This window comes from Fukomys damarensis, unplaced genomic scaffold (genome assembly GCF_012274545.1).
Source record: "Fukomys damarensis isolate Sample0158 unplaced genomic scaffold, DMR_v1.0_HiC HiC_scaffold_16, whole genome shotgun sequence".
In the NCBI taxonomy this organism is placed as follows: domain Eukaryota; kingdom Metazoa; phylum Chordata; class Mammalia; order Rodentia; family Bathyergidae; genus Fukomys; species Fukomys damarensis.
This window is the reverse complement of record NW_022900928.1, coordinates 95,185,033-95,201,409: the sequence shown is the minus strand read 5'-3', so window position 1 is coordinate 95,201,409 and position 16,377 is coordinate 95,185,033. Positions and strand designations below refer to the sequence as shown.

Below are 16,377 nucleotides of genomic sequence, written 5' to 3'. Positions count from 1 at the left end.
TAAAAAAAAAAAAAAAAAAAAAAAAAGCCTTTTACCAATGCTGAAAAGCAAGCCATGGGATCCTATCCTTTTCATCTCAGTTAAATGCTATGTGATAGGCAATTGAAGACAAATATTACTGCTAACTTTGTCATGTTAAATTGATTTGGAAATTTGCTGTTGCAATAATAAAAGCAGATTTTTATTGAGTGCTTAGCTTGTTCCAGGCTCTGTTCTATGAACTTGCTCATGATTTGAGTCACTCATCCTTATGAAATAGTTTTCAATATTGCCTTCATTTCACAGAAGAAGAAGCTAAGAGAAAGTGCCACCCTCTGAGGTTGACAGTACTAGGAGCTGTTGGAAAATACAATTAAAGATGATACAGTTGAAAATGATTTACCGTAAGTCAACAAAATGTAATCAACATATTTAATAAATTAGTAAATATGTTTCATAGTTAAATATTATTTAAAATAATTTAAAAAATCTCCACATAAGTAAAAGAAAAATAAAATAGCTTTAATACTGAATAAAGTAGAATGTAATATACATCAATTTTAATCCATAAGAGACTGAAAAGACAGGGTTCTCACCCTATCATGAAGCCAAGCCAACATCACTCATCACATGAATGTTCTCAAGATGAAGTAATTGAGTCTCCAGCAAGAGAAATTAACAGCACCACTTATGACACATAGTTCATCCTAAATGCACGTGGCAATCAGGTGACATGGGTTTGCTAGTGGGCTTTACCCAAAGAAAATGAAAACATATCTTTGTAACAAAGGGTAATATAGCAACTTGGCGCTAGGTATTAAATGGGGTCTCTAAATTGGGCTCTTCCTTAAGTGAAGGTATACTCCTAAGTAAGGTTCCTGCTTCCCTTAGAAAAGGAGACAGGGGTGCTATCTTCCCTGAGGATTACATTTCCATGAAAAGATTCCAGGTACTGGAGAAAAATGCATCGCTGGATTTTAAAGCTAGCAAGTGACTGATTATTTAGCTCTTTAAAAGATTCACATATATTTCAAAAATACAGAAAGAACCTATTATTCCCAGTTTGCTAAAGTAAGTAGAAAGTGGAGGATGAGGGAGGGAGGAGTCTCTTCCCTTATTGTGTACAGGAAGAAGGAAGCCTGTTTTCAATGTGTATTTGCCCTCACAGAGCCAGACACTGATAACAGGAAGTGAATGTCCAATGTGTACTATCCAGTGTGGCCCCACAATATCTTCCACTATCAGTATATTTGTTCAGTGTTGTAAGCATCACTTGGTAGTATTTTAATCCATTGCAAAGATCTGAGGCTAAGATTCAGACCAGTTCCGGGAATATCTGGGTAGCGGGTGAGGGGGTGCAGGGTCTGTTCACTGAGACACTTAGTAAATGTGCAGAATGGGGGGCTGAGAACGAGCATGCTTCCTGGAGCTCAGACAGCAGGAAAGCTTGAAAACCTGTGGTTTGAGGTTTGTGCTTCACGGAGAAGACGAGAGACAAGATACTCCGTTTCCTGAGGAATCCACGCCCTTTTGAGCTTGGGGCCCATAGAGCTGTCAGCCTCTGATTGACACCTTACGGGCTGGGATCCTGCTCTCCAGCCTGGCTGGCCTATCCCACGCTCTGTGAGAGAACCTGAGGGGCCAGGGAATGGGGTCCTTTCCCAGTTTGTATGGCTGGATGGCTCTGGTCACCCTGAGCGGAGGTCAGTGGCAAAGAGAGGAAGTCACTCAGTGTGGTGAGGGAGGAACAGAGGGATGGGTCATTGGAGAATCATAGCCAGCGAAGGTGCCCATCTATCCCAACCTTGCCACAATCATCCCAGGAGCAGCAGCTCACCAAGATCAAGTGGCCCTTCTGCTCTCAGCAGCCTTCTATCCCGGTACCTCCTGGATCCTCTCTTCCCGATTTAGCTTAGTTAGTTACTCCGGGGTGTGTGTGTGTGTGTGTGATGGTGGTGGTGGTGGGGAGAAAACCGTGCTGTCTACCATCACCTCGGCTGGCCCGTGTGTTTCAGATGCCACAGCCAGCCTGGTGGAGCAGAGGCCCAGGTGGGCCCTGGTACAGGCTGGTCGGACAGAGACTCTCCACTGCATCCTGAGGGATTCTCAGTACCCCTGGATGAGCTGGTACCAACAAGATCTCCAGCGGCAACTTCAGTTTCTGGTCACCCTGCGAAGTCCTGGAGAAAAGAAGACCATCTCCCTTCCTGGGGTGGATTACCTGGCCACTCGGGTCAGTGACACAGACCTAAGGATTCAAGTGGCCAATGTGACCCAGGGCAGAACCCTCTTTTGCACCTGCAGTAAAGACACAGTGAGAAACCCTGCTAGGGCATTTTAATAAAAACCACAGGCACAGACTCTTCTGGTTTCTATGCCCTCCTCCTTAGCCCCAACAGCCCTCCCAAGCGTGCTTCCTCCCCAGACAGACCCTCACTTCTTACCTAAACCTCAAGTAGCCCCTCTCTCTGTCAATATCCCATTTGCATTTTTTCTGCCTGAACAGCACAGCAGTTTAACCCAGGTTCTGGAGGGCAGAAGTACACACTTTGGCTCTGCTATGTGTGAGCTTTGGGGAAGTCTCTCCTCCCAAACCTGCCAAGCTACCTGCAACAAGCAGACAGAAACTCCACCTTTCTCAGAAGTCTGCTGAAAGGATTGAGCGATGCAATTGGTGGAGCTTTTGTTATGATGCAGAGGGACACAGAAAACCGTCACTTGCCCTTAGCTCTTCTCTCCACAGTTTGCACATATAAAAATCATGCAATTTAGTTCCAATCTCAATCTCCACAGGTAGGCTGAGAAGAAACCTGGAGAAACGCTGGAAGCTCAGGAAAAGGGAAGGTTGAGTTGCAAAACGTGTACCCCATGCCCATACGCCCCTGAAGTAAACACCTCCTACTTTTTCTGATCACCATTCTCATCGCCACATCCACGTCCACTTCTAACATTCCAATTTCAAGGCAGTCTTTACAAGGTAAGACCCTCAGAAAGAATCAGGGTCTGGAATCTGTGGTGGAGGGCTCAGCAAATACTCAACTAAAAAGCCCAGGAGCCAGAACTGGATGTGCAGCCTGAGTACCACCATTAAGGAGCGGGAAAAGGAGGCTTTGACCCCAGGCAAATAGCTGGGAACCAACTGGGACATTCTGAATGATAGCAAGAAGAAGGGGGAAGGAGGAAAGGAAAGAGAGAGGGGAGGAGGGGGGGAGGACAGTAAAAAGGAGAGGAGGGAGAGGAGGAGAGACGGAGGGAGAGAAGGAAACGTGAGCTGACCATACCACAGCCGACCCACTGCTTCTACCTCAGAGCCTCCCTATCCACAGGTGGAGACCAAGTGGGCCGACAACTGGGTTGCGAGGAGAGTGAGTGGCTGCAATGGTCCCTGCCAGGCATCTCCTCTACCTCTCAGGTAGAGGTGAGAGATGTAGGCAATTCTGGAGGTAGGGATCCTGGAGAGGACTTCTCAGCCCTTCTGGTAAGTGAGGATTCCTTCCAGCAGGGGGCACCATTATTCCACCGTTCTCACAGCGTATCCTGTTAGGGGGCATAGCTACTCAAGGAGGCTCTTGTTCTACTATTCCCTCCTTTTCCTAGGCCTCTGACCTGTCATCCTTGTCTCATCTTTCCCTTCCTAAAAGATGATCTCCAGAACCGAGAATCATCTGGCTGTGACACTGGTTGGGCTCAGCCTGGGTTTGGGCAGGCTAACTTGGGCGTCACTGCCCTTGTCCATGGTTCAATGTCCTGGATGTTTCCTCAAAGCCTGTGAGCTATGGAGAAAGACAGCCTTCCACGTGATCCTCAGTCTTTCTAGAGTGTTTTTTGTCCTGTCCAAGCACAAGGATTCCTTCCCCAGAGCGAGGTGAATCTAGGCCACAAAGCAGAGGGACCAGAAACTCAGACTTTGAAAAAAGGCCTCATTCCACATTTAACAGAGCAAGTTCACCCAAGAGATGTGGTGTTGGATGCACATTGCGGTCTCTTCAGCTACTCTTTGGCCTGATGTCATTTTCTTTGCTTTCCTAAACTTTGTCTGGCTTTCAATCTCCCTTCCCCTGCAGCGCCTACCCCTGACCCCCTCCCTTTCTCTCACACATGTTTACACACATGGACACACATTTACACAGCAGGAAATGCAAATTAAAATGGATTACAAAAACATTTTCAGTGTCTACATGTTTTCTTTACCCTTCTACCTGCCATGATTTCAAACCCACTCATCTCATAACCTGTCCTCAAGAGCAGACTGAAAATTAGGGCACACAGAGAGACCAGTTGAGGTTTTGATAAAAGCATCGAAATATTTATTAGCTCTTACGGCTTATATTTGGATGTTCAGGCCCTCAAGTGCTCATAGGTGGAGCTTTTAGGTGTGGCTGGATCTAGGGTGTGTGACTGTGGATTAAGGGTGTGATGACTAAATTAGTTCACTGGTTTAGCATAATTGTGGGTGTGAATAATGGTTGTAGCCTGAATAGGGTAAATAGGGAAGGGAGACTGTTTGCTCTGCCATGGACTGTTTCTTCTCTGTGATGCTCTGTCCTGCCACTCTTCCCTGGAGCTAGCTATGCATTTAAAGCTCTACAAACTGTGAGCTAAAATAAACCTTTCCTCTTTTAACTTGTGAGAGTGTTGGATATTTTGCCCCATCATTGAGAAAGTAACTAAGACAATAGTAATTTTAGTAGGTGTAAAATGACATCTCATAATGTTTTTGACTTACATTTCCTTGATTATTAATAATGTTGAATATCTGTCTTAAATGTGGCCATGTTTGATGTATCAGTATCAGTAACACATGTACTACTATAAAGGAAAACTCCTTTGCAGGATGCCCTGATGGAAAGAGAGTACAATTCTTCTCAAGAGACAGAGGTCCAATCAACTGAAGTTGAGATTTATATAAATTTCTTGAGAGAGGCTAGTGCTCTGTTCTGATTGGCACAAAGGAGGAGCAAGATGGGAGGAGTGGGGATGAACTCCTTTGGGAATAGTAATGTAATATAGTAAGCTTTTTAAGGCAGGAAAATAATTATATCCTATGAGAATTATCACTAAAATATTTTTCTTCAGGAGATTTTGACAATCAAGTGAACAGGCTGGGCTGCCTGAATTCCTTTCTTGTGCTTCTATATGCTTTTGTAGAGGATTCAGAAACAAGGTAAAAAGTGGAGCCAAATGGAACACGGTGGGTAGCTAAACAGCAGGACTTCTTGCAAGCCCAACCTGGTTACCACCACCCTTACAGACCTGCTGCCAACAACCAACCTGAGACCACTGGACCTTTAGTATTCCACTTGCCAGGTGGTGGTGATAGGTCCCTTTAATCATGGAAGAATGGCTTCTTGTCTTCCCTGAAAATGATGCATTCTGGATTTGGATTTTCTTTTCCTTGTCCATGTCACTATCCTAGTACCACCAAACTCAGATTACCTGAATGCTTATGCATTCCACAAAATAGGAATGTATTCTCCAACCAAGGAAATCGCCTTCCCCTGCTTATGGTGAGACCCATGGGCCCATGCTGTGGGATTCAGGGACCTCCCCATGTGCTTTACCACTCAGAATCAGCTGGCCTTACACAACATTGGTATGACTTGTTGAAATCTTTGCATAAGCCAAAGCTGAGAAACGTCTTCAGAGGCTGAAAGTACTATTTTGCAAAATGAGTTCAACACCACTCATTTCTCCCATAATAACTAAAATTCAGTTAACACAACTTGTGAAGATGATGCTTTCATAATTGTGCTTAATATATCATATGTAAAGTCTGTGTACTCCAGTCTAGGCTTAGCTGGTATGGAGATTTTATAATTCTTGAGAAGACAAGATTTACTGCTGGAACTTGGGGTTTCTGAGAGAAATTTTCTTTTCCTCCAGCTGAGCTACAGACTGAACTGTCTAAATCTAGTTTTTCTTCTTTTTGAATCTTCAGTCAACTAACCAAATGAACTCTCTCGGTAAAACTCTCAGTAAAAAGTCTTTGGTGGTAATTGAAGTTGCAGGGGTGAGGTGAAAAGGGAATGAAAGAAAGGAGGAGGAAGGAAGCTCCTGGGGCAGCTGATATAATACAAAAAGGAAACGTATTAGGAAAAATGGTCCTGAACTTCCTCCTTATCCACTGTGACATAAGTCCCCAGTTAACTTTTATATTAACCTTTCATGTATCAAGTAGACACCCAGAATTCTACAAAATGCATGGTTAGAATCTATGGAGTTGAGAGCTGTGTGGACAGGGAGACACTAAATGCAATATCTTCCACAGTCCCCATTGTGAAACACTTTCCTCTCTAACCTTCTACCTAGTCCACTCCTTGTCAGACCTCTTATTCCTAATGGATGTGTCTAACACCTCAGAAGCACATGTCCTCTAATTCACTGCAAGCAGTGTGAGGGTTAGTACCCCAAATTACTGTGGAGTTTTCCCATTTTCAATGAATCAATTATCCATCTGCTATAGAGAACACAATACCTACTTCATAAGCTTCAATTGTTTAGGAGTTTTGATTTTTCTGCCTTCATTTACAGCGGAGGAAGGGCTGTCTTGTCTGAGACATCCATCGCTCACAGACTCTGTCCACCAGAATGAGCAGATGCACAAGGCGTAATCCGAGGGGTGCCTTAGTTTAATTCGGAGGCTGGACATGGGTACAGGCTGTGACATGGCCCAGAACTCCAGCCACATGAACTCAGTTGTTCTGGATTGTATTTTCAATCCAGGGCAAGTAGTGGAAGATACTAGCATAGATGCCAACGTCAGCTCTCAGAATGCACCCATCTGCATAAGACAGGATTCCGTAAAGTACCCCATTGCAGACTGCGGGGGCAGAGGAGACTTCCTGCCAGGAAAAAGAAAACAGAGTTGTCTTTCTGGGAAGACACAAGAAAGAAAATGGGAAAATTAAGGCATAGGGAGTATGTCACCTTGCAAGGTAGCCTCCTTCCTGGTACGATGCCCACACAAATCATATTATTTTTGATATTGTAGCCTGGATAGCCATTCTGACACTCAGTCTGGGAGATTACAGAGACTTGAACAGTCTGCATCATGTCAGGGTCCTTGGCTAAAGGAAAAGAGAAAAAAATAGAACTTCCTTAAAAGTTTACTTGCATGCCACACCTGTTTTTTTCTTTCTCCTTTTGTGTAACACATTTGTGCTTCCCTCTATCTAATCAGAAAGGAAAACAATGTGAGAAACAACTGTAGCAGTTAGGACAACCTGCACACAGGAGATTATCAGATTAACAATTTCTTGTTATAAAATTGATTACATTCTTGAAAGTTATTTATAAATATGAGACATTCCTGCAAACAAATGCAACAAATTCCTATTTTTTTGAAATTTAAATGTGTACAGTAAGAATATCCTTTCAGCATCAAGTTTCTAGCCTAGTTTCTCATTTGTTACATGAAAAAACAAACTAAACCACAACAAAACAAAAATGCATCTGTTCAAAATAATCACATATAATCTTTAGCTTAAACAATTGTAAGTAGTAAAACTAGGATTTAAAACTGAGAGCCTTGGTTCCTAATTCAAGTTGTTTTGTTTGCAGCCCACAATTTCTGTCAACTATGTATATCTGCATAAAATTATTTTCTGATTTAAATCAAAATGAGAAGAACAAGAGCAAAGTATTTATACACACAGCAGCTCTTCTTTGCAAACATAGTATTTTGGGAAAATTATTTTGAAAATTTTGTTTTTCTTAATGAGTGTGTGTTTACTTCAATATCTTTGTTTGAAAATAACAATGATTCTTGAATAGAAATATTGAAATCCTTTATTCTGTAATACAGCAATAATTTCATGTTTCATCATTTCCTTTGGGAATGCTTTTTAGTACATGCTTACTTAATTACTCTTTAAACTATATAAAAATAAATTGCAAGCTTTTTTGTAGTAACATCTCTTTTTGACCTATGTGAATCAAACACACTCACCAGAGTGATATTTGTCTATTTCCAAAAATCAAATTGATTCTCAAAGAATAAAGGAGTTTCTACTTTTTTATCATTTTTAAAATTTTTTCATTTTGATGTATAATAACTGGATATTTTTAAGAGGATGGAATGTGATGTTTTTTATGTATATATTGTATAATGATCCAATTAGAGTGATCAGCATATTTATCATTTTAAACAATTATTGTTTTTTGGTGATGAGAATATTTAAAATCCTCTCTCCCAGCTCTTTTGAAATATGCATTAACTATAGCCACCATATTGGCAATAATACACTAAAACTTGTTCCTCCAATCGAACCATGACCTGTGCCCGTCAATCAGCTTCACTCCCCTCCCCCCACTCCCTTCCCCTGCTTCTTGATATATTTAAAAAAATGTGCATTAAGATCAGTAAATGCAGGTAACATTTGTTAAAGAGCAATTTTTAAAAAAGGTTTAAATAATGGCAACATTGCTAACAATAATGATAAATGTATAGCTGCCTCTTGGCTTCTACGAAAAAAAAGAGATGTCTGGAAAAATAAAATTTGATAGGTTTGTTTAAAATGACCATAGGATGGTGCCTAGTGTATAAGGCATATTGAATATACTCAAATAAACATGCTAATGAATATAGTCACGTTAATATTCATAAGTGACTGACATTGTGGTATTTTCTTATAGGTAATCAAATCTTTCTCTAAGACTCATTGCTATCTTAATAGCTACAGACAGCTTATTAGGATTTACATGAAAATTTGGGATAGAATAGCAAGCAGACAGGAATAAAACTTAGAAAGCAGAAAGCTGTTCTAACTTGCTCCAATTTTTTTTTCCTGAAATCTAAACTGGGAGTTATAGAAGAAAGTTTAGATAGAATACCTAGTTCTGTAGCTTACAGTCATGCATGGGAGACTTCCACTGATAAAATATGATAGCCTTTCTGTCCATTTTCTGACAGAAATGAGTAATGCTTAGAAAGTTTTCAGTTGAAAATGTTTCTTCCTGAAATATTTTTCTTAAGCTTTAAATTAGGTATTGGTTACAATCTTACATAAGAAAGTTCTGGTTGGCACAATGCTATGAGTTTCTTTTTTATTTTTCCAATGAATGAAGTCTAGGGCTGCTCTTCCCCTTAGCTACGTCCCAGCCTTTTTGTTTGTTTGAGTTTTTCGTAGATAGGATCTTGAACCTGTGATCCTCAGGCCTTAGCCTCCTTAAGCATTGGGATTACAAGTGTGTGCCGCCATGCCTGCCTATGTCTTATGTTCAACATATTAGTATTTATTTCATGATATTCAAGACTTAAAGCTGCTTTATCGCCTAAAATGGTCTGAAAGCTAATTCAATGTTACTCTTTATTTTAGAGTTAAGGAAATTGAATCTCTAAGGTAAATAAAATTCTATCACACAACAAAATAGAGCTAGACGTGTAAGTGCCTTCTTCCTACTAAAGCTGCTTTCAGCATATATGGAAGCAAGGATAATAGATAAAGTGGGGAATAGTCTGGAAGGACTCTCTGAGGATGCTGCAGGGAAAGAAAAAAGAGGTGAAAAGAATGATTACTGGGCTTTAAGAAGCCTCATTGGGCAGAATTGCAGAAACTAGGAGAAGGGAAGGCACAGAGGAGGATCTATTATGGGAAGAATGTTACTGAAGTCAACAGACACTATGTATGCCTTGAACTCACTCATATCACATGTGTTGTAGGCCCAGGTAGAGACAGCTCACATCTTATTTACTGGGGCAGCTTGCCTTGGCAGGTTGACCACTTTCACATAGTCATTGAGTTCAATCACTTTATTCAGCTTGATTAGCATGAGATCATATTCCATAGAAGAGATTAAATATTGCGAATGATGAATCATCTTTTCATAGCCAACCACTTGCACATTCTCTTCACTGGTGTTTGATGGGTTTGTAACTCCCAGCATCATCTGGAGCTTCCTGGAGCAATGTAGATGTTTATGAGAAGAATTAAGACAGGTAGTGTCTCCATCCTTAGGGATCTCTATTAGCTCTGCCCACAAACTTTTTTCTCTCCCACTAAACATCCCCAAAGGTCTGCCTACTGTCATTTAACTGGGAGAGTCCTAGGCAGAGATCTGAGTGCAGGTCCAATTTGAGAAGCCAGAGAGTAGAGTGGCTGTGGGGGCTTCTCACTCACAGTAAATTGCAGTGTGCAGCAGTGAGCACCCAAAGCGGGTGAATCAGGACTCCTGTGCAGGGCAGGTAATCAGATTTCAAGTAGACCAGGTAGGGAGGCGTGACATCACCTACGAAGTCTGGGTTAAAGGCAAGTGAAGCTGGAAAAAGAGGCATAGATAAGAAACGCTGAGATTTTTTGGTAATTACTAAAAAGAGAGAAAAGAACAAAAGAAATCATTTAACAGAATTTGAATCCTTTTCTCACTAAAACATTTTTCTATAAACATCTGAAAAATGACTTGTCATTCTAAGACTTGAAGAAAATGATAAAAATAGAAATACCTGTTTCAAAAAAGTAAAAGTAAAAGTAAAGCTCATAATTATCAATAATTATTCTTCAAATTGAAATATATGCTTTCGGATGTAGTTTTCGTGATTCAGAGGACAACATTAAATTAGCTCATTCTTCCTGCATTTTTACCCATATTAGAATGGTTTCTCAAGTCATGTTCCTTTTCTTCAACAACAGTGCAAAACAAAATGATGTAAGTGCTAAAATAAGAACAGGCCAAATGTCAACAGAGCCTGAGGAGGGTGCTGGGAATAAATAATTTATTCAACAAATATTGAGCATTTAATATGTTCCAGGGGCTTATATTATATAGTGAACAAAACACTGGTATCCTTGCTCTCATACATTCAAAGTAGTGAAGACAGTAACAATAAACATAATGCATAAGTAAATGAAAATAGTATGTGAGATGGTGGTTAGTGTATGGGAAACAAAGATAAGAAAGAAGGAAAGAAAAAGAAAGAAAGAAAGAAAGAAAGACAGACAGATAGATGCAGGGAGGGGAGTACCAGTTGTATGTGTCTGTGAAGTTTAGGATTATGTAGTATTAAAGGGCTAAAGTTGTAGGGAAAGTGGGAAGGGTAGGGGAAAGGGAATAAGGGAAAAGAAAAAATATGAGAAAATGAAGATGGAAATATACCAAGATCTGTCATGTAAAGGTATAAGATCCCAGTAATGAATGTAACTGTACTGTATACCTAGAATGTACCAATAAACTCAATAAAAAGAAAAAAAAAGTATTATGTAGTATTAGGTCAGGGTCAACCTCAGGAACAGTGTTGAACAGTGACACGAAGACAGAAAGATTAAATGATCGGATATGTAGGGCAAGGGACTCCATGCAGGGGAAACAGCTACAGCCAAGAATCCCAAGTCCTATTTAAGGAACAGACTTTGGCCAGCATGGCTGACACCCAGTGGGTGGAGAGGAGTTGGCAGAAAGTGGTTCAGGAAGCGATAGAGGGCTCTGCAGGATATCGGAAGAACTTGGACTTGTTCCCTGAGGAGTAAAATTACTACCATTTTAGGGTTTCACATAAAAGAATGATGATAGTTTCCTTTCAGAGACCTGTAAAATATAAGGTATAGAAGCAGAGGGACCTGGTAGGAGAATAATTTAATAATCCAGGCATGAGATGATGGCTTGGACTATTGTGGGCTGTGGGGGTGCTGAGATGTGATTGCTTTTGGATATGTTTGGAAGACAGAACCAACAAGATTTTCCTAATGCGGGAAAAGAGAATCATGCCAGGAGATGTTCAAGTTTTCAACATTTTGCTGTGGTCATTAGTTGGATAACTGCTTTCAAACCCCATCATCAGCTCATACTCTCTCACCCCAACACCAGTGCTGCTCCAGACATGTCCAGGCCACCTCTTCCCTAGGAGTGGGCTTGTATGGAGGTGTCAATGTTTGTGTCTCCTCCAAAAGAACACAATCAAGTATCTTGAGGTGAGGTGGGCAGGCACTGTCCTGGGGGAAACTGGTTGGGGACAGTAGCAGGGGTGAGGGTCAGAGAATCTGTCCTATGCTTGAAATCTGTAAAGGTGCGATCTGTCTTGATCCATCTTTTCATGCTTTCCCTGGGATTTCTCCTTGGAAAATTAAACAGAGAAATGTGAGGATACTCACCAGGCAGGCTCAGGAAAGCCCAGAGGAGACTGAACTTCATGATGACACTGAAAGGCTTTTCACAGGGCAAGGTATCACAGGGTAAGCTCATGGATTCTGGAGGCATGAAGGGGTGGTGGTTAAAAGCTCTAGGGATGGGAGAAAAACGGTTGTCTCAATTCTCTTGGTGGAAGGATTCAGTTCATGAAAACAGCATCCATCCCTCAGAGTAGGGGTGGTGTCAGCTGTGCAAGCAGAGAGAAACTGAGATTATGGACTTGGCCCCTGGACACAGTAGGAAACTGCCCTGGAATCAGGATTTTTGCCTCCCCTTTCATGGAAGAAAAGTACTTGCCCAGAGCAAAGGTGAAGTTTACAGTGTACCCCTCGCCCTCACTTCTATGGACTCTGTGGGCAGATGCCTTCTGAGCTTTATGAGAACCCCAGTCCCCTCCTGTCTCTGTGACGCTAGCCTCCATTTATGTGACACTGTTATTGGTCTCCATGGAGATAGGTCCAATCCTCCGTGGCTGATCTCACTCTCTCTGCCTGACATTAAACTCCTCTTTGAAACATTTCAGTCCTTTGCTTTCTGTCATTATTCATTTATTTACATATTTATTCAAGCAATGAGCCAGTGATTTATGTTCTGTGCCTCACTTGTGGTAAGATCTGTGATTGCTGTTATAGAAGCCTCAGTTTAGAGGCTGCACTTCTGCCTTCCAAAGGGTCATAGATGAATGGAATTTCAGTTACTTAAGTGAATGGTTACAACCTCAAGTATTCAGAGCTAAACAATGAGGAAAGTCACAGATCTGGTAAAAAATGTTTGCAAAATGTATGTCTTCTAAGTACTAATTTACATCCAAACTATATTAGGAAATAGGAAAACTCAAGAAAGCAGTCAATTTAAAAACAAGTCAACATCTGAGCAGACATCTTACTTGATGTTTTAGTCTTGAGTTGACAAGTACAGTCTGGGCACCTTAACAAAAATATTTATTTATTTTGTCATAGTTCTGAAGGCTGAAAGTCCATGTGATAGGTGCTGGTAATTTGATTTCTGGTGATAACTGTCTTCCTGGCTTGCAGATAGTCACCTTCTCACATTTGGTTCCCAGTGCCTTTCCTCTGTCATGTGTAAGGAACAAGGGAGAGAAAGACCTTTGGGTTTTCTTCTTTTAATGTCACTAGTCCAATCAGATTAGAGCCATATTCTTTTAACCCCATTTAACCCTGATTATTAATAAGATTTATCCTTGGATATAATCATAGCAGAATTGGGGGCTTCAGCATTAAAATTTTAATATTGGTGGGGACATAGTTTGGTCCACAACACTGGAGAAGATATGGAAATGGAAAATGAGAAAACATTCTCTAATAATAGGGCATTAAGGAAATAAAAATTTTAAAATAACAACAAGATACTGCAATGCACCTAATAGTATGGCTAAGATTTAAACACACTGAAAATAACAAACAAGTGTATAGTTCTTCAGAAACTGATACCATGGGAATTTATTGGTGGTGGGAATGCAAAATGGTACAACACTTTGAAATGCAATTTTGAATTTTCTAAGCTAAATGTAGCCTTACTGTGTGATCCACCAACCACACTCTTTGATATTTATCCAAATTAGCTGAAAATTTATGCTCAGAAAGAGAACTACACATGAATGCTTATAGTAAAAGCAGTCCTGGATAACAAAAGCAAATCCAGTGGCATCACAGTCTCAGACTTAAAGTCATGCTATAAAGCGATAGTGATTAAAACAGCATGGTACTGGCACAGAAAAAGGCGTATGGATCAATGGAACAGACTAGAGGAAGCATGAACAACCACTGGCACACACAGCTACTTAATCTTTGAAAAAGTAGCCAAAAGCCCACATTGGAAAACAGACTCTTAAATGGTGCTGGGAGCAATTAGACAAGAGAATGAAATAAAAGGAATAAAAATAGGAAAGGAAGAAGTTAAATTGTAATTATTTGCCGATGATATGATATCTACATAGAAGAACCAAAAAACTCTGCCAAACGACATCTAGACTGAATTGACAGATTCAGTAGAGTAGCTGGATACAAGGTCAACACTCAAAAATCAATAGCCTTCGTGTATATAAATAACAGCTTCCCTGACAAAGAAATTATGGAAACAATTCCTTTCACAATAGCATCAAAAAAAGAGAGAAATATTTAGGAATCAGTCTAATGAAGGAAGCAAAAGACCTCCACATTGAAAACTACAGCACTCTGAAAAATGAGGTCAAAGAGGATATCAGAAAATGGAAAGACACCCCTTTCTCCTAGATAGATAGGAAGAACCAATATAGTGAAAATGGCCATACTTCTAAAACAGCTATATAGATTCAATGCAATCCCAACTGAAATCCCAACAGTATATTTCACAGTAATAGAGAAAACAATTCATAAATTCACTTGAACCAGAAGAGACCTAGAATAGCAAAAGCCATTCTAGGCAACAGAGACATGACAGGGGGTATCACAATCCATGACATGAAACTTTACTACAAAGCCAATGTGATCAAAATAGCATGGTACTGGCAAAGAAAAAGACTTGAGAATCAGTGGAACAGATTAGAAGATACAGAAACAACTCCAGACATACTCAGCTACCTCATCTTTAACAAAGGAGTCAACCATCTTCACTGGAGGATGGTGTTGGTAAAACTGGATTTCAACCACGAAAAATTAAAACTAGACCCCTATCTTTCACCATGCACTAAACTCAAATTGAAGTGGTAAGTATTATCTAAATATTAAACAAGAAACACTAAATTTTCTGGAAGATAGCTAGAACTCTTGAAGACATTAGCATAGGAAAAGGCTTTATGAACAAAACCTCAGTAGCACCGGAACTAGCACAAAAAATCAACAACTGAGATCTCTCTCTTTTTTTTAAACTTTCTACACTTCAAGAGAAACCACCAACAAAGCTAAGAGGCAACCTACAATGTGGGAAAAATTTTTACCAGCTGTTCATCAGACAAAGGATTATGATAGAGAATATATCAAGAATTTAAAAAAATCAACCTCCAAATATAAATACCCAATTTAAAAATGGGCATCTGACTTGAACAGATGTTTCTCAGACAAAGAATTAAAAGCAGCAAATAAAGATAGGAAAAAATATTCAGCATCACTGAGCATTTGAGAGATGAAGGTGAAAACAACACTGAGATTCCATTCACCCCTGAATGAATGGCTGCTACCAAAATATCAAGCAATAAAAAATGCTGGTGAGGTTGTGCAGAGAAAGGAACCATTCTCCATTGTTGGTGGGAGTGCAGACTGATGAAACCACTGTGGAAATCAACATGGAGATATCTTAACTAGGATTAGAGGTCTCATTTGACTCAGTTATTCCTCTGCTGGGTATCTTCCCTCAAAAATTAAAAGAATCATACCACAGTGATTTATGAATACCCATGTTTATAGTGGCACAGTTTATAATAGCTAAAACTTGGAAACAGCCTAATTGCCCATCAACTGGAGACTGGATAAAGATGTGTGTGTGTGTGTGTGTGTGTGTGTGTGTGTGTTAATGTATAAAATGAAGTAATACTCAACCAACCATAAAGAATGACAAACTAGAGATATTTATAGCTAACTGGATGCACATTGAGGCCGTATTCTTTTTTTTTTCTCATTGAGTTTATTGGTAATTTTTAAGTATACAGTACAGTTACATTCACCATTGGAATCTTGTACCTTTACAGGACAGGTCTTGCTTCTCATTTTTTCCCTGTACCCCTTCCCTCCTTTCACCCTGTCCACCCTTCCCTATGTATACAAACTTTGTTTCCATTTTCTCATATTTTTTCTTGTCCCTTATTTCCTTTCCCCTACCCTTCCCACTTCCCCTACACCTTTAGCCCCTTTCTTCCTATTTCACATTGTTAATTATACCATTTGGATCTTTTTTTTTCAGCTTTAATTGAGTTTATTGGTACATTTTAGGGATACAGTACAGTTACATTCATTGTTTGGATCTTGTACCTCTACATGACGTCTTGATTCTCATATTTACACTTTTAGTTTTTCACGCCAGAGAAACTATTTGGTATTTACACATGTATCCTATTTATTTCACTTAAGAGTATGGCCTCAATATGCATCAATTTCCTATGAATGACTCTAGTTTCTCATTCTTTGTGGCTTAGTACTCCATTTTATAGAAAAACCACATCATCTTTATCCAATCTCCAACTGATGAGTAATTGCGCTGTTTCCAAGTTTTAGCTCTTGAAAACTGTGCTGCTATAAACAGGGGTGTGCATGTATCACTGTGGTATGCTTCTTTTAATTCTTTTGG

The 16,377-nt window shown here is 40.1% G+C and overlaps 1 protein-coding gene and 1 gene segment (V, D, J or C); one reads left to right on the top strand and one right to left on the bottom strand.

The window, feature by feature from the left end:
* The window catches only part of Prss58 (serine protease 58), a 15,275-nt gene extending 2,756 nt beyond the window's left edge, over positions 1–12,519 (bottom strand). The window contains 6 exon segments of the mRNA XM_010607709.1: positions 6,459–6,821; positions 6,907–7,046; positions 9,621–9,877; positions 10,098–10,236; positions 12,063–12,158; positions 12,397–12,519. Coding sequence (XP_010606011.1) covers positions 6,672–6,821; positions 6,907–7,046; positions 9,621–9,877; positions 10,098–10,236; positions 12,063–12,153 — 777 coding nt within the window. The 5' untranslated portion in view covers positions 12,154–12,158; positions 12,397–12,519 and the 3' untranslated portion in view covers positions 6,459–6,671.
* Positions 1,386–2,327, top strand: LOC104850655. The segment is given in 2 exon segments: positions 1,386–1,682; positions 1,995–2,327. Coding segments are annotated over 2 exon segments (381 nt in total).
* Positions 12,520–16,377: the final 3,858 nt, after the last annotated feature.